The sequence below is a fragment of the Sus scrofa genome, chromosome 11, assembly GCF_054392235.1.
Source record: "Sus scrofa isolate SSC_HxYL_T2T_F1_AM1 chromosome 11, Sscrofa_HxYL_maternal_Yorkshire_Landrace_v2.0, whole genome shotgun sequence".
NCBI lineage: Eukaryota > Metazoa > Chordata > Mammalia > Artiodactyla > Suidae > Sus > Sus scrofa.
In genome coordinates this window covers 33,751,041-33,774,303 of record NC_139393.1, presented here as the reverse complement: position 1 = coordinate 33,774,303, position 23,263 = coordinate 33,751,041, and the positions used below count along the sequence as shown (strand labels likewise).

Below are 23,263 nucleotides of genomic sequence, written 5' to 3'. Positions count from 1 at the left end.
GGGCATGGAAATAATTTTTATTTCATTCTCTAAAGTTCTTTTATACAAAAAGCCTAGCCTACAATCAAGTTATATGGTATAGCATAAAGCAAAAATACATGTAACAACCAAGAGATGAAACAGGCAGCAGAAACAGATTAAAGGAGAGTCAAATGTCAATGGATCTCCTGTTATGGCTCAGCAGTAACAAACCCAACTAGCATCCATGAGTACGTGGGTTCAATCCCTGGCCTCACTCAGTGTGTTAAGGATCTGGTGTTGCCATGTACTGTGGTGTAGGTCAAAGATGCAGCTCAGATCCCGCATTGCTGTGCTGTGGGTATGGCCCTAAAAAGGCAAAAAAACAAAAAAAGAAAAGGAAAAGGGAATAGATTCCTAGATAAAAGTTGAGAAAATTTACCATTAGTAGATACACAATACAAGAAATGCTTTAAAAAGTCATTAATCTTGAGGTTCCCACTGTAGCACAGAGGGTTAAGGATCTGACATTGCCTCTGAAGCAGCGTGTATTCAATCCCTGGCCTGGTGCAGTGGGTTAAGGATCCAGCATTGTCACAACTGTGGCATAGGTTGTAGCTGAGGCTTGAATTCAATCACTGGCCCAGCAACTTCCATATGCTGAGGGTGTGGTCAAAAATAAAGTTATTAATCTTAAGCAAAATGACACAAGGTGAAACCACAGGAAAGAATTCAAAAAGCATCGAAATGGTAAATATAGAGGTAAATACAAAAAATCTTTTTAAACTATCTTTACATATACATGCAAGTTTCTTTAAGACTATAAACTGTTTAAACTCAAAAAATTAAAATACTGTGAAACACACACACACACCAGGACAACAGGCAGGCAGGGCTAATTAAAATTATACTATTATAAAACACCTACATTGTTCCTGAGGTATTATTTGAAGGTAAACTGTGATAATTTAAAGATTCACGCTGTAATCTCTAGTAGAGTAGCCATTTTAAAAAATGACACCAAGAGATATAACTCAAAGTCAATACAAAACGGATACTAAGAAATACATGCTACACCAAAAAGAAGATAGAAAAGGAGGCACAAAGAACAACTGGGATCAGATAAACAGAAAGTAACAAATGAAATGAGAGAATAAAATCAGCCATAGCAATATATTAAATGAAAGACTAAAATCAGTCACACTATTAATTATATTGAATAATGAGTTAAAATACTCCAGGCTTTCAATGACTAAAAGTAAGGAGTAGGGCAAGGGAATTGAGAGAAGTCCCTTGAAGTGCTCAAGCCATTCAGCCACCAAAGGATTAAGGCTCTCAGAGAACTAGAAAGCATCCCAAAGCTTTCCAGGTCTTCAACACAGGATAAGGAGCCAGAATAGCAATATGCATTCACACATAATGAGTTATCTATTTCACCACAACCTTGACAAAACAAATTTTTTAAAATTTTTTGCCATCGTTAACAAGGGAGAAAGGATATCGCAATGTCATTTTAATTTGTATAATTATGAGTGGGAACAACTTTTCACATATTTGAGGGCCATTTTCTTTTTTTCATGTCTTTTCCCTATTTTTGTGTCAGATTACTGGTCTTTCGTCACTTAATTTTGAAGAGCTCTTTATACATTAAAAATCATAGCCCTGTGTCTGTTTTATATATTGTGTCTCCCAGATCATCGGTTGCTTTTTAATTTTGTTTATGGTATTTTTCACTATGCAAACTTGTTTTATTTTTATGCAGGCAAATTTATCAATCTTATTATTGCCTCTGGATTTAGGTCAGAATTTGGAAGCCTTTCCCTATATTAAAGTTGAAGAGGAAGTCCCTCATGTTTCTTCTACTGTATGAATGGTTTCAAGTAGACAGTAATCTATTTGGAATTTATGCTATGGATGGTTTAAGATATGGATGTAATTTCACCTTTCTCCAAATGGCTACCAGGTTGTCCCAGGACCATTGCTTTTAAAGATGTATCTTCTCTGTAGCGCTCTGAGATGTTGCCTGTGCCAGTTATCATTTTACTGTCTTTCAGCTCCAAATTCACGTTGTGATGCCTGAACTGTGAAAATGAATCTGAACTTAAATATCTTTTTCTTCGCCACGTGGCACCAGTGTTAAACTTTGCCAGTAGAGGGCACTGGAGTCCACAGGATTCAAGTACACTTGCTCAACAGGATCCAGTAGGGCACAGTGGCCGGTAAATCACCCAGCACTGACCCTCACTCAGGTAGCTGCACAGTGAAATGACTCACTGTGCACAGCAAGACTTTTCCCTGTGAATAGCTTTCCTTGACACCTTAGAAGGTAGGTGTGTAACAAGTTCCAAAGAGTAATTTCCAGCAAGTTCTACCAGTGCAGGACCACAGTGACTTCTCTCCCATTCTGTACCCTCTTCAATGAGGAATGAATCTCAGACCCGAAGATAAAGGGAGTTCTTCCTCCTTAGGAATAGTAGCTGCTCCTTATCTCTGCTGTTACTGTATTTTTTTATACTAAATTTTCTCTGTTCAAGTTACTGTGTTGGTTTCCCTCTCTTTATTGGAACCATATTGATACATTATCTTTGCCATATATGAAGTTTCCTTGTTTTGGGGTCTAATTCTGGATTTTCTCTCTTTTTTTCCTCTCCTTTTACTAAGGAGCTATTAAATCATTTTTTTTTTTTTTTTAGTTTCTAGGTGGACAAGACTGTTTTTGCTTTTGTTAGTAAAACCTAGTTTTATTGCATTGTACACAGGACTGTTTGTAATATATCTATTTTATGGAACTTACTGTTTTCTTTGTGACCCTAACATATAACCAATTTTGTCGATGAGGCATGGGCACTCAACAGAAACATGTATTCTCCATATTCAAGATGTATCAACCTTACTGACTCTGTTGTTTAGATATTCTAATTTTCTTTTTTTCCACTTCATCCATCTAGTAATGAAAGTGGTATATTAAAGTCTATTATTGGTACATTTCTTTATGTCTCTGCATATCCTACAGGTTTTGTTTCATAAATATTCATAAGTGCAACATCTTGATTGTGGTGTGGGTTTTACCATTAACCATCTTTGTCACACTTTATGCCCTTGGACTTGAATTCTACTATAACTGATATCAAAATCATTATCCCTGCTCTCATAATTTCGGATTCTTCAACCACTGAGCCACGACGGGGAACTCCGATACATTATTTCTAATGCTGTCTCACCATGTAATACTTTTATTCTATCCTCATAACCATCTTTGTTTGTGTTATATATTTATACATTTTAAAATGCTCATCATCATCAATCCTTTTGCTGAAGTTTTCCCAATCATTTGTTTGGACAAAGTTCATCTTTTAGATTTCTCAAGAAGGACTGAGGGGTACAGATTTCCCTAAGTTCTGGTATATTGAAAACTGTGTTTATATAACCTTAATATTTAAAGGCTGGCTCCACTGTGTAGAAAATCCAGAATCACGCTTTCATTGACTTTTTTAAAATATGCTGCTCCACTTTGCCTTGCTTTTGTAATACTACACTATCCATGGTTGGTTGAACCTGCAGGTGCAGAACTATGGATGTAGAGAACTGACTATGAAGTATATGCGGATTTTAAATTGCATGGAGAGTTGGCACCCCTAATCCCCATACTGTGCAAAGGTAAACTGCATAATTATTTTGCCTAAGTTACTTGGGTTTTTTCCATAGAGCCTTAAGAACTTTATTATTATCTTTGAAATACAATAATTTTACTAAGATACGTATTAGAGTTAATTATTGTACATTAAGAGTTCCCGTCGTGGCTCAGTGGTTAACGAATCCGACTAGGAACCATGAGGTTGCAGGTTCAATCCCTGGCCTTGCTCAGTGGGTTAAGGATCCGGCGTTGCCAAGAGTTGTGGTGTAGGTTGCAAACGCGGCTCGGATCCCGCATTGCTGTGGCTGTGGCGTAGGCCAGCAGCTACAGCTCCGATTCGACCCCTAGCCTGGGAACCTCCATATACTGTGAGTGAAGCCCTATAAAGCAAAAAAAAATATATATATATATATAGTGCATTAATTTTTCCAGGTTCTTGGAATACTTTCCAGGTTCTTGGTATACATTCAATGCGTGGATTCAAGTCTTTTCCATATGGAAATTTTTCTTGAATTATAGTTTTAGGTATGAACTCTTTTCAATTGTTTTGGTTTACTTCTTCAGGGATTCCAATAAAATAAATGTTATTTCTTCCCTGACTACATCTTCTATTTCTACTATTTTTTCTCTGACATTTCCTACCTCTTTATGTCATTTTAATTCTCATGGCTATTTTTGTTTTAAATTTTTTCTTTATTAAAATTTCATATTAATCTATTATCCTGTGGTATCTTACAATATATTCTTCATTTCTAAGATAATTTTGACATTTTCTTTTCTGAACTCCATCAATGCTTTTAAATTTTTCTGTTTTATTGTCCATTTTTGCTTTCAACTTTTGAATTACTGATTCAAGTAATTTTTCATATTCTTTTTTTTTTTTTTTTTTTTTTTTTTTGCTTTTTAGGGCTGCACCTGCAGCATATGGAAGTTCCCAGCCTTGGGGTCAAATTAGAGCTACAGCTGCCGGCCTACACCACAGCCACAGCAACACTGGATCTGAGCCGCATCTTCAACCTACACAGTTCACAACAATATTGGATCCTTAACCTACTGAGCAGGGCCAGGGATTGAACCCGTGTCTTCATGGACCCTAGTAAGGGTTCGTTACCACTGAGACACAATGGGATCAATTTTTTATATTCTCAAATGCTTATTAGAATAAATTTAATTCTGTCTGGAGTACCAATTTACAGTTATTTTAATACTTCATGATTGTTTGATGGGAATTTTCCTCAGTTAATTTGTGTACAAATTTCTTTCCTGAGTTAGACTGGTTTTAATTTTTGTGCAGTCAACCTGTTTTACAGTACTCTAGTATTTCTAGTCCAATGTCTCCCTTTCCTATCAATTCCAGATACTTTAATGGAGTAGCTGGTTGGTTTGTTTCCTTAAGTGGGAAGGGGGTGGGGCCAGAAGCAGTTTTTGTGAATCCTCCAATTTCTGATTCTACTCCAGTTATAAGATTCTAAGATTCTAACCCCCCCCTTTTTTTCCTCTTCACTACCCATTTGCCAAAGGAAACTATTTCCTATCTTTTTGCCTTTTTTCTCTCCCAGAAGCTAAATATTTGGAACATTATGCCTTTAAATAATGTGTCTACTCTTACTTTAACATTTTTAGTTTCAGTATATATTTTATCTTTCTTTTTTTCTTTTTTTTTTTTGTCTTTTGTCTTTTGTTGTTGTTGTTGTTGCTATTTCTTGGGCCGCTCCCGCGGCATATGGAAGTTCCCAGGCTAGGGGTCGAATCAGAGCTGTAGCCACCGGCCTACGCCAGAGCCACAGCAACGCGGGATCCGAGCCGCGTCTGAAACCTACACCACAGCTCACGGCAACGCCGGATCGTTAACCCACTGAGCAAGGGCAGGGACCGAACCCGCAACCTCATGGTTCCTAGTCGGATTCGTTAACCACTGCGCCACAACGGGAACTCCTATTTTATCTTTCTGGCTTCATCTTCAAGCCACTTGCATTTCTCTTCTGCTTTTCCTACAGCCCTGAATCACCAAGCCCCACAGTGGGACAAGTCTGAGGTGGGAGTTTATGGAACCATGGTGATGGTGTTTTTTCACTCGCAGCTATTTGATATTTTCAACATTCTGTCTTCACATAATGTTTAGAGTACGCTTTTGCATGGAATCTCCATAAGTATATTTTGAAGAGATTTTGGAGGTTGTTTACTATTAGATGTTCCGGCAGGCTTTGTTCAACAAATAGGAAAGCTGATTGTAAAATTCATATGGAGAAGTTCCCGCTGTGGCTCGGTGGTAACAAACCGGACCAGTATCCATGAGGACACAGGTCGGATCCCTGGCCTTGTTCGGTGGGTTACAGGATCTGGCATTGCCCTGAACTGGAGTGTAAGGTTGCAAATGTGGCTCGGATCCAGGTTGCTGTGGCTGTGCCCTAGGCTGGCAGCTACAGCTCTGATTCAACCTCTAGCCTGGGAACTTCCCCATGCTGCAGGTGCAGCCCTAAAAAAAGACTGAAATGAAATGACATGACATGACATGACATGACATGAAATTCATATGGAAATGCAAAGTATCAAGCACAGACAAATTACACTGAAAGAGATGAGAGCTTACACTAATTGATATCAGTACTACTGATAACCCCCCAGCGTGATAATGGCATGAGGATAGTCAGACAGAACAATGACACAGAACAGAATCTAAACATGGATGCACAGAACATGATCAAGAGATCTTCAGTCAAAATACCAAGTCAATCCAATAAAGAAAATATTTTTTTGGAGTTTCTGTTATGACTCAGCGGAAATGAACCTGACTAGCATCCATGAGGATGAGTTAAGGATCCGACATTGCCCTGAGCTGTGGTGGAGGCCACAGGCTACAGCTCCAATTCAGTCCCTAGCCTGGGAACCTCCATATGCCACAGGGGCAGCCCTAAAAAAAAAGACCCCCCCCCCAAAAAAAAAGGAATACTATGAAAGGACAGCAAGTGAATGATCAGAAAGGGATGAAGAGAACAAGAATTCTGCAGTGTTAGGGATAGTGACTGTTAAGAAGTAAGTTGACCAATACCATCCCATGTAGCAAAGGTCAATAGGAAAGGCCTGAAATGTACCCGACTGGGAGGTCACTGGTAACTTCAGCAAAAGCATTTCAGTAGCATATAAGAAGCACAAACCAGACCACAGCAGACAACAGACGGAACAATAGGTATAGGTGGAAAGTGACACAAAGACTGGTGCAAAAAATTCTGCCTATAAACATAAACATGTGCTCAAAATTAAAAGAGCAATTTTCAAATCAAAGAAAAATACAAGAAAAGGATTCATGAAATAATTTCTTAAAAAGGAAATACAACTCTTGGGGAAGAGTTTTGCTTAATAAATATCTACTTAGGGAGTTCCCGTCGTGGCACAGTGGTTAAAGAATCCGACTAGGAATTATGAGGTTGCGGGTTCAATCCCTGGCTTTGTTCAGTGGGTTAAGGATCCGGTGTTGCCGTGAGCTGTGTTGTAGCTCCTGCATTGCTGTGGCTCTGGCATAGGCCAGAGTCTACAGCTCCGATTAGACCCCTAGCCTGGGAACCTCCATATGCCACGGGAAGTGGCCCTAGAAAAGGCAAAAAGACTAAATAAATAAATTAAAAAAACAAATAAATATCTACTTATTAAAAGAATGTTTTAAATATAGCCTCATTCACATATTGGCTTGGAAACATCACTAAAACAGGATGGAGTTAGTGGTTGATCAGTTAAGAAAAATGGTGTCCCTACTACTCTTCAGAAATCTGGATCTAAAATCCATGATATGGGGGCTTTCTCGTTTTCCTTTAAAAATCTTCAAACTTAGATATCTTATTTATTGAAGCAACCAATTGCTATAAAGTAGGTCATTTTTGCTATGATTTGATATCACACCATGTTAAATCTTTTTTTTTTCTTTTGTGGGACATCATGTTAAATAATAAAATCACTACTTTTACCAACTTACAAAGTACAATTTTTGAGCCATCCGACTAACATATCAACCTTAAATAAAAGACACCAAGAAACACCAGCACCAACACCAGTAAACAGTGTTAACTGATTTTATTTTTGAACTGGGGCAGGGGGGAGAACAAGTCAAGAGCACTGACAGCCAACCAGAGTTCTCCGTTTCTTTAATTCTTAAGGGAATTAAGAAAAATAAATCACTGATAACATTTACCTCTCAAGAATGTTTTTCTTTAAACTGTCCCTGCCTAAATATTGATCTCTTAACCCAGCCTTGAGATAAAAGCCAGAGTGATATTTTTAAAACTCAACAAATCTGATCTTTTCGTGGCCCTGATTTAAAACTTTCAATGAGTTTTTGGACCAGGATGGTTCCCAGGAGATCCATCAAGTCATCCATACAAAGTTTGGTCATTTGAGGAAAGGAAGCAACTTTATTTGCTAATTTCTCACAATCTGATATGCAAAATTAATCATGATCTTTACTGAAAAACTAATGTTTTCCTCAAAATTATTATTTTATTTAAGTATGTGGATGAGCTAAAAGGATTTCATTGGTCTGTTTTGTTTAGCTAAAGTGCAAGACCTGTTTTTCTTTCTTTTTTTTTTTTTTGCTATTTCTTGGGCTGCTCACGCGGCATATGGAGGTTCCCAGGCTAGGGGTCTAATCGGAGCTGTAGCCACTGGCCTACGCCAGAGCCACAGCAACACAGGATCCGAGCCGCGTCTGCGACCTATACCACAGCTCACGGCAACGCCGGATCGTTAACCCACTGAGCAAGGGCAGGGACCGAACCCGCAACCTCATGGTTCCTAGTCGAATTCGTTAACCACTGCGCCACGACGGGAACTCCTGTTTTTCTTAATAATGGCATTTGCCTATTACTGGTTACATTTGTTAAATGGTGTGTTTGCTTATAATTATTATCTTAGTTATAGTCCCAGTACACCAAAGTAGCTAGATGAAATGTAAAAGTTCTGATGAAACAGTAATGTAATTTCTATATCAGAGTAATGTCAAAAATAGAAATTGTGCGCTGGATCCCAATGAGTATGAATCTCTACATGGTGGGACTGGTAATTCTACAAGTCTGAAGACACATTTCCAAAAAAGGAAAAAATATGAATGACAATGGCAATAGATACTGAAAACTGCACTTTATTAGACACTTCATGCCTAGCTCCTTGAACAGTTACAAAACCTCACTTACTTTCCCAAATCAAGGCATGAAGTTATTTTTCCGGAAGCTCAATTTCTAATCTAAAATAATCAGCTTGTTACAAATAAGTAGGGATAATTAAATATGATTGGCTACCAAATACATTTTGTCACTTAAAGACAAACTTCTATATTTTACTCAGGATTGACATGTTTTAAGAGGTTTTTCGGCATCACATCCACTCTGTTTCCTTCCATTAAGCAGTACTGATTTGATCAAAAACTACCTGGGATCAAGGTTTTCCATAAAATCTAAGTTGTTCAGATGTGATATAGAAATTCTCAACTGAAACCAATGAAGGGATATATCTGCCCTAGGACATAATGGAAAAGTTCTATTAAAATTATTAGACTGTTTCAAAACACTTGACAATTCCGTATTTGATAGAAAGCCCCATTGCAAGTATTGGCACATTCCTATCAAATAGTGAGGATTTACTAATACGTGAGCCAGTTCCATTCATACCAATAGTTACAAGTGAGGATAAGAACAAGAATTGTGGTTGTTTTGCAGTTATTTTGACAGATACTAGTCAAGTAACATGTACTATTTAAACTTTTTTCCTGTTTCCTAAATAATACTGGACTAATCTATTTCACTAATTACTTATGGCAGAGATCAGCAAACCTTTTCTGCGAAGGGTCAGATAGTTTTTCAGGCCATAGGATCTCTGTCCCAACTACTCAACTCTGCCCCATAGCACAAAAACTAAAAGGTCTCGTTGTGTTCCAAAAAATTTTGCAAAAACAAGCAGCAGGCCAAATTTGGCCCATGGACCATAGTTTGCCAACCCCTTTATTAGCGTAAAGCTATATAATCTTTCTTCCTCCTAAAACTAAACTTAAAAAATACCACTTTCAAAATGTTTTCATTTTATTTTATTAGAGTATAGTTGATTTAAAACGTTGTGTTAGTTTCAGGTATACAGTAAAGTGAATCATATTTATATACCTGTATTTTTCAGATTCTTTTTCCATATAGGTTATTACAGAATATCAAGTGGATTTCCCTGTGCTATACAATAGGTCTTTGTTAGTTATCTGTTTTATATATAGTAGTGTGTACATGTTAATCCCCTACTCCTAATTATCCCTCCTCCACCCCATGTTTCCCCTTTGGTAACCATAAATTTGATTTCAAAATTCCAGAATGTATGTGGTTTTTTTTTTTGTTTTTGTTTTTGTTTGTCTTTTTGCCAGTTCTTGGGCCGCTCCCACGGCATATGGAGGTTCCCAGGCTAGGGGTCCAATCGGAGCTGTAGCCACCGGTGTATGCCAGAGCCACGGCAACTTGGGATCTGAGCCATGTCTGCAACCTACACCACAGCTCATGGCAACACCGGATCCCTAACCCACTGAACAAGGCCAGGGATCAAACCCGAAACCTCATAGTTCCAAGTCGGATTCGTTAACCACTGCACCACAACGGGAACTCCTGGAATGTATTTAATTGTTAAAAACTTATATTGTCTCATAAACTTACATATTACAGAACTGGTTCCAAACATTCAACTTATGAGGCTATCCCATTACTCCTTAAGTGAAATCCTTATTTTAAAAAATATAAGCCAAATACTTAATAATAATAATGCAACATTTCAATAAGATGTGAAACCACCTGCTTTCAGCTTCTAAGACTTACTAAATTGATATGCCTAAGAGACTGCATATTGAGAGTTTCCCCTCTCAAATGTCTTTTTATTCTTCTTTACAAGTGAAATAACTAGTATTATATGAAGTAAATATTCTAGCTATTTGTACCATTTCATCTTTAACTTGAAACAGTAATATTTGTAAGATTACCAAATGGTAAGCGTATACTTTATTATGAAATTCAAAATCCATAAGGTATAAATATTTTTGTCACTATCAAAGAAACCCTTTTAGAGACTATATAAGGTATTCTAAAAATAGAGTAAAGCACAACCTTTTCCAAAAGTGACACTTCATCAGAAATCCATTATGAGATCAATTTTTACTGGCAACAATAAATTATGAGAGCCCAGGCCTAGCATACAACAGGAAGCACTGCAAATATTTACTGAGCATTCAGTATATGGTAAACACTGTTCTAAGCACTTTTTATTAACCCTCATAACTATACTATAGGATAAGTGCTACAGTTTGCACCATTTAGCAGATGAGGAAATCGAGGCAGCCAACAGTTAATGTGATCAAGGTTAAGCTACTCAGTGACGGAACAAGGACTGACCCTGGCTCATGAGACCTGGACTTCAGAGCCCATGTTCTTAACCACCTACCATACCACTTCTCAAGAAGTACATCTACCTAAAGATCAAGGGTGCAGAGCAGTGTTTTTATAATTTTTTTTTCCTCAGTAATCCCTCATGATAATCCAGTTTTGTGAGGTAATTATAATCATTTAATTCTAACTAATAATTCTAATGTAAAATTTTAACTATTCGAAATCATGTAATTTATTAATCTCAGTTTCAAACACAAACTGATGAAAACCTGTAAGCCTGCTCTTTGGCAGCACTTTCACAATGCAGACTTTCTGCTGACCTATTAGTTCACATATACTGGTTACTTAGGGGGAAAAAATTGTTGCTGCAGGGCAACACTAGGCAGGCCAAAACAGCAACAAGCAAGCACACTCAATATAACAAAACATTCAGTCAAACATTCGGTCGTTTTCCACTTTAAAAGTACATATCATCAATGCACAGACGCCTATAATCACACATTTTAAAATATATTTTGCCTAAAGCATTACCAATAACTATAAACAATTCAATTTACACTTGAAAGTTATTGCAATACAGTAAAATATTTTAAAAGACCACCAACAGTCCAATTCAATTTTATTTTCCATAAAAACATGTTGAGGCAGGTATAATTCAGACCATGTCAACAAGCAATGTTAGCCTATATGATAAGGGCAGAGATAAGTCTCAACAAAAATTGTAAACTACTATTAATTCACATTAGTTCATAACTAAAAATTACAAAATACATTATAAAGGTATCTCATAACAAACATGAACATCCTTTCATGTGGCACACTAAGTATGATTAAACCAAGATGACTTGTAATACCTTTTTATAAGCAAACATAATGCATACATACATACTACTCATTATAATGGAATGACATATAATTAGGGAAAGAGCTTTACAAGCTGAAAAGTCTTTTACAAACATAAGATCATCATTTAAAATATAATTTAAGGAGAAGAATATTAACAAGTAAGTAAAATCAAGTTTGAAAGGCCTCGAAAAATAGTGCCTCATTCATTCATACCAATTCATGCAACCTTACCATAATTTGAACAGAATTACTGAGTGAAAAATTCAAAAATGTGTCCAGATGGAACACATGACATATGTGTCCATGCATCAGTGCAGTGCCAATTCTCAAACTCTTCATTAGTATACCATGATGGGATAAGTACAGAAACTGAGGTAAGCATTTAAAAACTTTTAGTGCAATCTGACATTGTTGAAAGATTTTATAGTTTACGAAAGTATTGATCTGTGAAATACTGAATATTTTTAAAACTGGCAGATGGTTTGAGAATCACTGAACCAAACCATAAACCACATTTCTTAGAATCTGCTTCAGGCAACTGTAAGACTAAAGTTCTTGGAAACTCAGGACCTGATGTGTGCCACCTTTCCCAACAGGGAATGGACTCTGTGCCTGTCATTCCTTTCTCTGTCAACTGAAACCCAGATAAGGCAGCTACTCTGCTTTGACCATGAAGACAATGACAGTGCCCTAGAGCTGTACTTCTCAAACTTTAATGTGCTGCAGAATCACTGAGAGTATCTTGTTAAAATGCAGGTGGTGATTTACTAAGTCTGTAGCAGAGATGTGAGATTTTACATTACAAATAAACTACCAGGAAAGGCCAAAGCTGTTGGTCTGAGGATCTCACTTGAAGTAGGAGAGTCAGAGGACAACAAAGCAGTTGGAGAGAAGGAACCCAGGTCCCTAATGACAGAACAAGGCACAATTCTCCACAACTTTGGGTTGTTTTCTGACAGAGGAAGAAGAGGCTACGTTCTTTAGTCCCCTGTAATGTGGGGTCTCATAACAGCCTAGCCTTAATCTTACTAATACAGAGCATTTTTAAAAATATTAAATGTATGCCAGGCCAGTTTTTGCATTTTAATTAAAATAATATCAATGTAAATGCTTAGCCACATAAGTAAAATAAAAACTTAGGTATAGATACATATAAAATACTTTCACTGTTTATCAATTTTTAATTATCAAAGAAACACCTAATTAAAAATACCATAAGAACTTCTAATGGATGTTGGGAGTTCCCGTCGTGGCTCAGTGGTTAACAATGCGACTAGGGACCATGAGGTTGTAGGTTCGATCCCTGGCCTTGCTCAGTGGGTTAAGGATCTGGCGTTGCCGTGAGCTGTGGTGTATCTTGCAGATAAGGCTCAGATCCCACATTGCTGTGGTTCTGGTGTAGGCCGGCGGCTACAGCTCTGATTCAACCCCTAGCCTGGGAACCTCCATATGCCGCAGGAGTGGCCCAAGAAATGGCAAAAAGACAAAAAAAAAAAAAAAAGAACTTCTAATGGATGTGTAACTAACTAAATGAACAATGGAAAAAATAGTAAAAACAAAGAAAGTAGAATCAGGAAAAAGCAGGCAAAAAATGTATCAACAGCAACCAAAATGAGGAAATAGTACTTCCCCATCCTGTAAAATTTCAAAACGGAGCAAGGAAAGAAGATTCTGATGGGGCCTGGGTACTAATCTACACATAAACAATATGATGAAAGATACTGAAACTAATTAAGATGACACTAACACTTAGTCCATAGGTATTTAAGTGTCTATTGCATACCTCACACCTGTGAAATGTTAAGAAAACTGCAAAAATAGGAAAAGACTTGATCCTTGCCTTATAGGAGCTTACAAAATAACAAGGCATCAATCAAATTATTTTAACTAATTAGAAAAGACAAATATTCATTTACTTAAATTCTTTGGATCTAAAATAGAATACATTTAGAAAAAAGGAAGAATTGTTTCATAAACTTTATCAAGATTTTTAACTTTCTGGACACTTAAACTTACAAACATCACTATTTCTCTCTCAAAACAATACTTGAACAGAATCAATTCCAAAATCCATTTTAAAATGTTGGCTGAATTTATTTAGCAACTTTTTCCATCAATATGTTTAATATTAGTTCCATGTTTCATATTGGATATTTTTCAAACTTCTCAAGGTCCTTCCTAGAAATTCAGCAAAGTAAAAAGGTTTTTTTTAAATTTTCACTTAACATCCATGATAGAATCTTCTGAAAAGCTGCAACTGAATTGTATATGTATTTTATATTTAGAGGAATTGGGGGGGGAGGGGACTTTGGGAGAATTTTTTTAAAGGACTGTCAGATACTTAAGTTTATAAAGAATGTCTTAAAAACAGCTATTACTCTCTGATACCAGCAAGTCAATAAACTAATGATGACCTAATCAAATAATCTTTTCACAGAACTATTAGAGATATGTCTATTTTCTCTTCTTAAAAACATCATTGACTGAATTCATACTACATTCAAATGCATATCTTCCCCTCCTCCCCCCAGCTCCTTAAAGGCTAATTCTCCCCTAAAAATGCTCAACTTCCTCAGTGCTTGACCTGATCATAGATCACTCCCATCTAACAGAAATATAATACAAGCCACATATGTAATTTTAACTTTTCTAGTAACAGCAATTTAAAAAGAGAAACAGGTTGGAGTTCCCATCGTGGCTCAGTGGTTAACAAATCTGCATCCATAAGGACACAGGTTCAATCCCTGGCCTTGCTCAGTGGGTTGAGGATCCGGCATTGCTGTGGCTATGGTGTAGGCCAGGGGCTACAGCTCCTAGCCTGGGATTCAGCCCCTAGCCTGGGACCCTCCATATGTCTCGGGTGTGGACTTAAAAAAAAAAGGAGGAAAAGAGAAACAGGTGAAATTAATTTAAGGATATATATTAACATATTAAAAATATTACTTCAATATGTAAACAATATAAAAATTAATGAGATATTTACATTCCTCCTTTGTACTAAGTCTTCCAAACTCAGTATGTACTGTACATTTATAGCACATCAGAACTTAGACTAGATCCATTTCAGGTGTTCAGCAGCCACACATGGCTAATGTCTATTATACTGAATAGTGCAGCCTTAGATGATCTCATCTATGTACTACTTCATTATCAACTATACTCAAATGACTACAAATTTATATCTCTAACACAGTCTTCTCTTGTGAGTGCAAGATTAGTATTTTCTAATGCCCAACTGGCATATTATTTTAGATGACTCAAAGGCATCTCAGGCTCAAATAATATCCAACTTCAATTCACAATCCACCTCTCAAAAATTACGGTCCTCGTCTAATAGTCCCTATCAAATTGCACTATAGTCAATTTGGGTACACAAGCCAGAAACCATGAAATCAAACTCTTGACATTTCCTTCTCCCTCACTCCCATATTCAATTCGTCGAAAAGTTCTGTCCACTTTACTTCATAAATATCTCTCAATCCACTGCTCTCCATCTCAATCACCACCACCATTCCACTATCTACTCCTGCCTAGCTCTAATCCATTTTCTTCAATGCTGATACCTCAAAACTTAACGAAGATACCCTGCCTCCTTCAACTGTCCCATTCCCTAATATAATTTGTCAACTGATTTCTATTGCCTAAAAATAAAAACAAACCTTACCCATGACCCACGAAGCCAAGCCACATGACCTAGTTCCTGATCATGACCCAGCCCCATCTCAATATGACTGCCTCTCTGTCTTGTCTCATCCTCCACTAATACTGGTACTTCAATCATTTGTACTCATCATGCCCCCTACTGCCATATGATCTTTGTATGTGCTGCTTTTTCTTTACTTGGTCTAATTCTCATTTAACCTCTAGATCTCAGGGAAGCATTCTCTGACTACCATGAAGATAGCAAATTTCCCTTTTATAAGCTCTTTAAGAGCCACATCCCTTCTCCTCTCTAGCATAATTTACAAATGCAGTATGTTTGAATATGTAATTAATGGCTTTCTCCCCATAAGACTACATCTGATCACACTAAAAGAAAGTGCCTGCCACAACAAAATGTTCAACAATTATTTGCTGAATGAGTATATCAATGAATCTGCCTTGTTTTTGTTCCTAGACAAAAACTAGACACCATATTGAGATGGCATATACAACATACCCTGCTTATATATCATTAGCTCTGGAAATCCTTCCAGACTTTCCAAGTCTGGGTTAACTGCTCTCAACAACATCCTGCAAGCAAAATACCAGTACATGACATGTTTAAAATCCGCCTGTTTTGTACATCATCCTGACAACACAGTGCCTTGTATATAAGTGGTGTAAATATTTTCTACATGTATTTCTGCTTACAATTGTGGAGTTACATATTTCTCTGCATTACTGCAAAGATTTACTTACTTTTGTAAAGATTCACACCTTCCATAGCACTATACTGAGGTGAAGTAGCTATTTATCTCTATGTTAAAAGCTGTAAAACTGTAAATGAATGAGAAGTGCTCACATGTGCACACAGAATTATACTCATGCAGTAGGGGTGGGAAACCTGCAGGGGTTACAGTATCAAGGTATATGTAGGCTTTGTCCAGCACAGGGATGTGATTGTTTCCTCTTTCACTGAATCACCAATGTGCTTCTTTTCTATCATTATCTTTGATTCAACACCCTGTTACTACTTTACTTTCTTACTACACATTTCCTGCCCTCCCTTCTCTCCATAACTTCACAAATGTTCTCAAATTCTACATAAAAATTTTTGCATTGCTATGAGTGCAGTCTGCTGCTTCTAAAAATTATCTAGAAGTAGTTTTCTTTGGCTACTTCCAGATCCTGTACCTTTCAAAGAGTCAGAATTTCTGAATAGATGGGACTTTACACTATAGGTCAAAATGCCAATATGACTTTCTTTTGTCAAAAGGAGAGAGCATAAGTCAAAAAAAAAAAGGATGTAGTTATATTTTTATAGTACTTGAAATGTTACTATGCAATTTTTACTTGATTTAGCAAATGCTGCTGTCTGAGAGAAGAAAATTATTTTCAACCTGCTGAGGCGGCAAGTTTCTTTTTATACCTCTCCTTTATGCTTAAGGCAGTCAAGTCTACAGGCAGTTGAAACTAGATTTATAGGTTATTCACCAAAAAAAAAAAAAAATCATTGCAAAAAGCACCTTCAAATCTGAAAACTTGCACAGTTTAAATGACTACCAAGTCATTTCCGGCAGTTTACAATATCAATACCAGATAAGATGTAACATGTCTTGAGACAGAAGGTCAAACGTTTAGACATTATAATTTCACAAATAATATAAAGCAAAGAGATAGTTGCAAATGCTCATTAAAGAAACTAAGAGTTCCCATCATGGCTCAGTGGTTAACGAACCTGACTAGTATCCATGAGGACACGGGCTGGATCCCTCACCCTTGCTCAGAGGGTTAAGGATCTGGCATTGTTGTGAGCTGTGGTGTAGGTCACAGAAGCTGCTCAGATCCCACAATGCTGTCGCTGTGGCACAGACCAGCAGCTACAGCTCTGATTCGACCCCTAGCCAGGGAACCTCTATATGCTGTGGGTGCAGTCCTAAAAAAAAAAAAAAAAAAGACAGAAACTGGAAATATTTCAAAATGGATGGAAAGATGTTTCCTATAAGCTCTCCTGAGAACCAAATTTAAAGCAACTGGTTTCTTCTAGTGTTCTTCAGCATGATCTATTATTCTATTTCATCTAGAAAGTGTCTTAACAGTTCTGATCCTTTCCAAAAGAGAATACCAAGAGTACATATGTACATATACATCCAAGTGGTAATGATAAAGTATTTTATAATTCTAGAAAATAAAAATCCTACACTTAGCACACAATCTTATAAAGAACTACCAAAATTATTTGCAAATACACCTAATGCCTAAGAGTTAAGCTGGAATAAAACTTTTGATACTCTATGCATGACTATTACCAATGGCATATAATATGAAGGTATAGTTATATTGATGATGCTACAAAGGTTGTTACTCACTTGAAGACTGAGCTCATTCACCAGCAATCCCCTGTGGAATAGGCATGCCTTTCAGAAAAAAAACCAAACAAGAAAAGTGAAGAGATGGGCTACAGAACAGGAATCTAACTTTCTTGGCCTTGATGTGTTTTGGAGGAATTTTCTAGGCAATCAGATGTGAAAAGAAGGTCTCCATCTGTGGACAGGTCAAGCTAGGAATTAGAAATTCCAGCAAAATGTCCCAGTTATTCCACCTCTTTGGAGAAGCTATCTCAAGGCAACATATGGAACAAAAGGGCAGGCTCCTCAAAACAAGAGAGCCATCACTTTATAATCTAGATTGCCATTGCACTAATTTTTTCTCTATTTATCCCATAAATAAATATTCTTCTCCAGCACTGTTTCAATAAAGACTTTTATACTTACAGCCTTTCTCAATTGTTCAAAAGAGAACAAAAGGAATAGTGTTTAGTATACACTTGGGCCATAGGATATCACCATGGTGGTGGCACCAGTAATCAAAAAGAGATAATCCCAGGGAGTTCCCCCTCTTGGCTCAGTGGTTAACAAATCCAACTAGGAACCATGAGGTTGCAGGTTCAATCTCTGGCCCTGCTCAGTGGGTTAAGGATCAGGTGTTGCCATGAGATGTGGTGTAAGTCACAGACTCGGCTCGGATCCCGAGTTGTTGTGGCTTTGGCACAGACTGGCGGCCACAGCTCCAATTAGACCCCTAGCTGGGAACCTCCATATGCTGCATGTAGGTCCCTAGAAAAGACAAAAAAGAGAGAGAGAGAGATAATCCCAAAAGAAAGGTGAAAATCAAGGGGGACAAGATTTATGAGATTTTTGCATTCATCTTCTCTTTCCTCTCCCATCTCTGCCCTACCTACAAAAACAAACAAACAAAACAAAATAAAGAACACTTCAACATACTACCAGGATGTCAGAAACCTGAGGTTTCTAAGAAAATATGTTCTTTCAGAATAAAATGGAATTACACTATTTCTAATGCTACCTTATGGTATTTTCAACTAAAAATTGCTGGTAAGGCAAAGATAAACAACATAATACCTTACTTTTCAGACTTCAAAAAAATATAAAATTAACCAGAGTTTCAGATAAGCCTAGTCAGCAATCAGGTGAACCACTGAAAGGCAAAGATTTCTTTGATTCCAACAGCATCACTCCTCAGAATAAGAACCTTGTCATGCTCAAAAAAGAAAGTAAATTTACATGTCACAAAAAAATGCTTTAATCCAATCTTCATTTTTGAAATGTGTTATATTTGATCAACAATTTAAATTAGACATGGTCACCAGGGCTTGTTGGAAAAAAATAAATAAATCTTTATTACAGGCATTTGGGCTGTATTCCTGGTTCTGCCACTTGCAACTCTGAGCAAACTGTTGATATCAGTGTTTCAGTTTCCTTATTTGCACACTGGGAGGGTTAAGCTATACAATCACTAAGTCTATGAAAAATACCTTTTCAAGATAAATGAAGCTGATTATGTTCCCTCAACATGTTTCTATTCTTTTTTTAAGTCTTAAAAAAGAGTTGATATTTTTTTAAAAAATTCAAAAGGTAGTAGGAATACACAATTCCAGAAATCCTCATAGAAAAAAACAAAAGGCAAAGTGTGAAGTGAATCTGTTATCTAGATAAATCTAGAGTCAAATATCTTCTCTCAGTTATTATTCCATGCATATATAAGCATTACAAAAGACCAATGTACCATGTCACACAATATTTAAACATAGACATTATATGAGAAACGTTCCTGAAACTTTCAAGTTCAAATAAGCAAAACCTAATGGTTTCTGTGCTACTGGCCACTATGGAAAAAAACCATTGTGAAGTCTGCCAGTGTGGCTACTACTCGTAGTTATATTTTAAAATACTGATTTCTGAGGAAGTTGTAACGAAGATTAAACACCTAAAAGAAAAAAAAAAAAAAAAAAACACAACAACCATAAACTCGAATGATAGATCAGTCTACAAAAATCATCCACACCCCCTGAAGATCATGTTTTCAGAAACATAAGCTTTTCAGCACTACGGAAAATATTTCCCTAACCTACTATTTGGGGTGAAGTTGATAGAACAGATGGTAATAGCTTAAGTATTTTAACATCTATTTTTTTTGAGGTCCTACAAATATAATTGAACTAAGTAATAAGAGAAATGCTTTTGTCAGTGACAGTAACGCGGAATCCCAAAAGTTTAAGGAAATTCAAGATGTCAGAACTGGAATGAGTTGGAAGCTGCTCTAGGGTCAGAAATTCTCCTCCCAGTGCTCTTCTCTACCTAAACCTTTGAGATTCTCTACGTTAACATAATAAATATTCTCTACTTCAGTATGAGCTCTGGTGCCCCACTCTGGCTCAGAGGGTTAAGAACCCAACATAGTGTCCTTAAGATGTGGGTTTGATCCCTCAGTGGGTTGTGATCTGCGGAAGCGTAGGTCACAGATGTGGCTAGGATCCCACCCTGCTGTGGCTGTGACATAAGCCAGCAGCTGCAACTCCCATTCGACTCCTAGCCCAGGAACTTCCATATGCAGCAGGTGAGGCCGATAAAAGAAAGAAAAAAATAAATGAATTAAAAAATATATATATAAATGAATATATATACACACACATATATGGGCTCTAATACAAGTCACCCATAAGATTATGTCATCCTTTTGTCTTCACAAGACTAGTTGGTTCAAGACTCATCAGAAAGTACATGAAACTCCCAAGTTTGTAAAAAGATAGACTTCCTAGCCCCATAGATTACTCCTGACTTTATGAGTCCCTGCCAAACAAAAGCTGCAGTCTGGTGTAAGAAACATATAAACAGATAAGTAGCAAAACAAAGTAGTAAATGTCACAATATAACACTGGTAGGGATTTACAACAAACTAACAAAGACAGGAAAACTCTATGATTGGGTAGAGACCCTGGTTAGGGAATTCTGATTGGCAGGGGAATGGCCTCCAAGGTCAACTGTATCAGACTTTACTAGGAATCTACAACTTAGTGCTGCTCCCTGGCATTACAGATATACAAAAACATAGGTTACAGTTTCCCACCCTTAAGGATCTCAGAATCCAAAGAAGAACAATTTACTATGTGTTTGGAACCAAAATAATGAGGTTAGCCTTTCTAACACAGATAGGATCATACCAGAAAGCAGTAAAAGACTGTCTATAAATGAAATCACACAACTAGTTTGAAGAACTAAAGGTCAATGGGAAAGAATGAAAAAAAAAAAAACTCAAATAGAGGGGATTCAAGATTATTCAAGGCAACCTTGTGAGGTAAAAAACCGAATACAGAAATTCCAGTTCAAAAAACAAAAACAAAACTTAAAAGGGTGAGTTTTCAACTCCACAGTTTGTTATGCTAATAGTGCTCTACACAAAAACCGTAAGAACAACAAAGGTTAAAAGCACCAGATTGGGAACCAGCCCACTATGCTCACCATTCAACTCCATCACTTTCCAGCTAAGTCATTTTTTTTAACAGTTCGGTGCCCCAATCTCCAAGGCCTGTAAAGTAAGGTGCCTGTAATGCCAGGAGTAGCCTCTTCAAAACAAAGCTGTAGCACTCTAACTTTACTCACGAAATCAAATCCATCCTTTAGGCACTTGAAACCTCCATAATCTGGCCCTCAAACTTTAAGGTCTCAATCCTCATTGGACACCTTTCTATTTCCAGGCACCAGAGGGATCTAATGTCAGTTCTGCACACCATAAGCACTTTCCTACTTCTGTCCCTCAGTCTCCAGCGACTCTGGATCTAGAAAGCCTTTTCCTCACCATCTTTCAAAATCCACTTCTCTAGGAAATTAACTCTCCTTCCTCTCTAATTCCATACCACCTTTGCTTCTCTGGAAATTGTGAACAATTTCCCCTGTTTTTGTGTTTGTTGTTTTAATGCCTCCCTCTCTCCTCTTTTCACTAAGATAGTGAACTTCCAGAGAGCAGAGGCAAATCTTTTTCAACCTCCTTCTCATTCCTCATCCCAGACTGCGCCTCTGCAGGCCTGGTAAAGCGTTACTAAATTAAACTGGATGTTTAAAACCCTAAAGGCCGAAGTTCCAGAAACTGCTTAATTTCACATAATTTTTAGTTGCTTTCAGGTCCCAAAATCTTGACATGAAACATCTTTAAATCAGAATATCGCCATCCTTTCAAGAAAAGTTCTACGGAGCATCCACACGGGTTGACAACGCGGTCATTCTTAGCTTTAGAAGTTGTGTGTGTGCTCCGGAGGGCAGCTGGAGGGCAGCTTCCCCGCGTTCGGTACCTTACTTTGGAATAAAGAGAACCGAGAGGGGGCCCGCCACCAGCTTGGGCTGTGCTCTGCCCTGCCCTCAACTTCCCGCGGGTCGGCGGGCTCTGGCCGCGCTCGTCCCTCTCCGCCGCACTCGGTTCTCCAGCCCTCGCCTCCCCAGGTCCCGCCGGAGCAACACCCCCGGAGGGGCAAGACGGCGCTGCGGGTCCCACCAGAAGGCTCGGCTCGGGCCTGCGCCGCCGCCAGCCCAGCCGCCCTGCCCGCCGCCCCCGGCCTCTCCCCAGCCCGTCTCCCGCCACCCAGGGCCCAGGCCGCGCCGCCGCCGCCCCAAAGGGAGCTGGGGGACTCGCTCGCTCCGCGTGGCGCCGGGGGCGGAGCCGTCCCGGAGGTTCCCTCGGAGAGGCCGGGGGCGGGCGGCGGCCTCCGCCTACCCCGACACGCACCCCACCGCCCCCAACCCCAACCCTCCTCGGGCCCCGGCCCGCGCCCGCGGCCGGCGGCACTCGCCACTTACCAACCCGCCTGGGACAACGCCGCGCTGGAGACGTCGGCCATGGTAGCTGCTTAGGCCGGGGGTGGTGGGGGGCTCAGGTGGGGGTTGGGGGGAGGTCTGCTACTTGAGACCAAAAAAAAAAAGAAAAAGAAAAAAGAAAGAAAAGAAAAGAAAAAAACTCCTCTGGTCGGCTCTGCAACTGGGCATGCTCAGTGCGCCGGGCGCTTCCGCGTGCGGGTTCCGCTGGCCGCGTTTTCCGAGCGGCCGCGGAGACCTGCCCGGCTTGGGCTGCGAAGCTGCAGCGCGCCGGAGGCGGTGATCTGCAGAAGACTGGCCGGGGTCTGCACGTCTGGGCCAGTTTTGTCGGGCCCGGAGCATGGGGCGGCCCCTCCACCGAAGGCCGGCTGCTTTTTGTTCGGGGTCACTTTTCTGAGTTGCACACCTCGGAGACTAGTGGGGCGGTTCTTTGTACAGTAGAGAGCCCGCCTTTCCAGCGCCGACAGGCGGCCACCTCCGAGAGGGCAGGACAACACTAGACCTGAGACGCACGGGCGATGGCGGGAAAGCGCTTCCAGTTTGGCGCTAATAAGGCCACGTTTAGTACAGTGAAACTGTAAGGGTGTTCCAGCTCAGTCTACACAGAAGAAAAGTTTACTTTCTTA

At 38.7% G+C, this 23,263-nt stretch overlaps 1 protein-coding gene across 9 annotated transcripts in view; it reads right to left on the bottom strand.

Annotated features, from left to right (window-relative positions):
- The window catches only part of TDRD3 (tudor domain containing 3), a 182,497-nt gene extending 159,458 nt beyond the window's left edge, over positions 1-23,039 (bottom strand). For 8 of the 9 annotated variants that reach the window (XR_014820057.1, XR_014820054.1, XR_014820058.1 and 5 more), the window contains exon 1: positions 22,623-23,039. Coding sequence is in view for 5 of the 9 variants with exons in the window: in XM_013980575.3 (XP_013836029.2) it covers positions 22,623-22,663 (41 nt within the window). In the remaining 4 variants the exon portion in view is untranslated. Of the gene's footprint in view, positions 1-17,843; positions 18,402-22,622 lie in introns of those variants that run through there. The other variant, XM_084982465.1, reaches the window with a different exon arrangement.
- Positions 23,040-23,263: the final 224 nt, after the last annotated feature.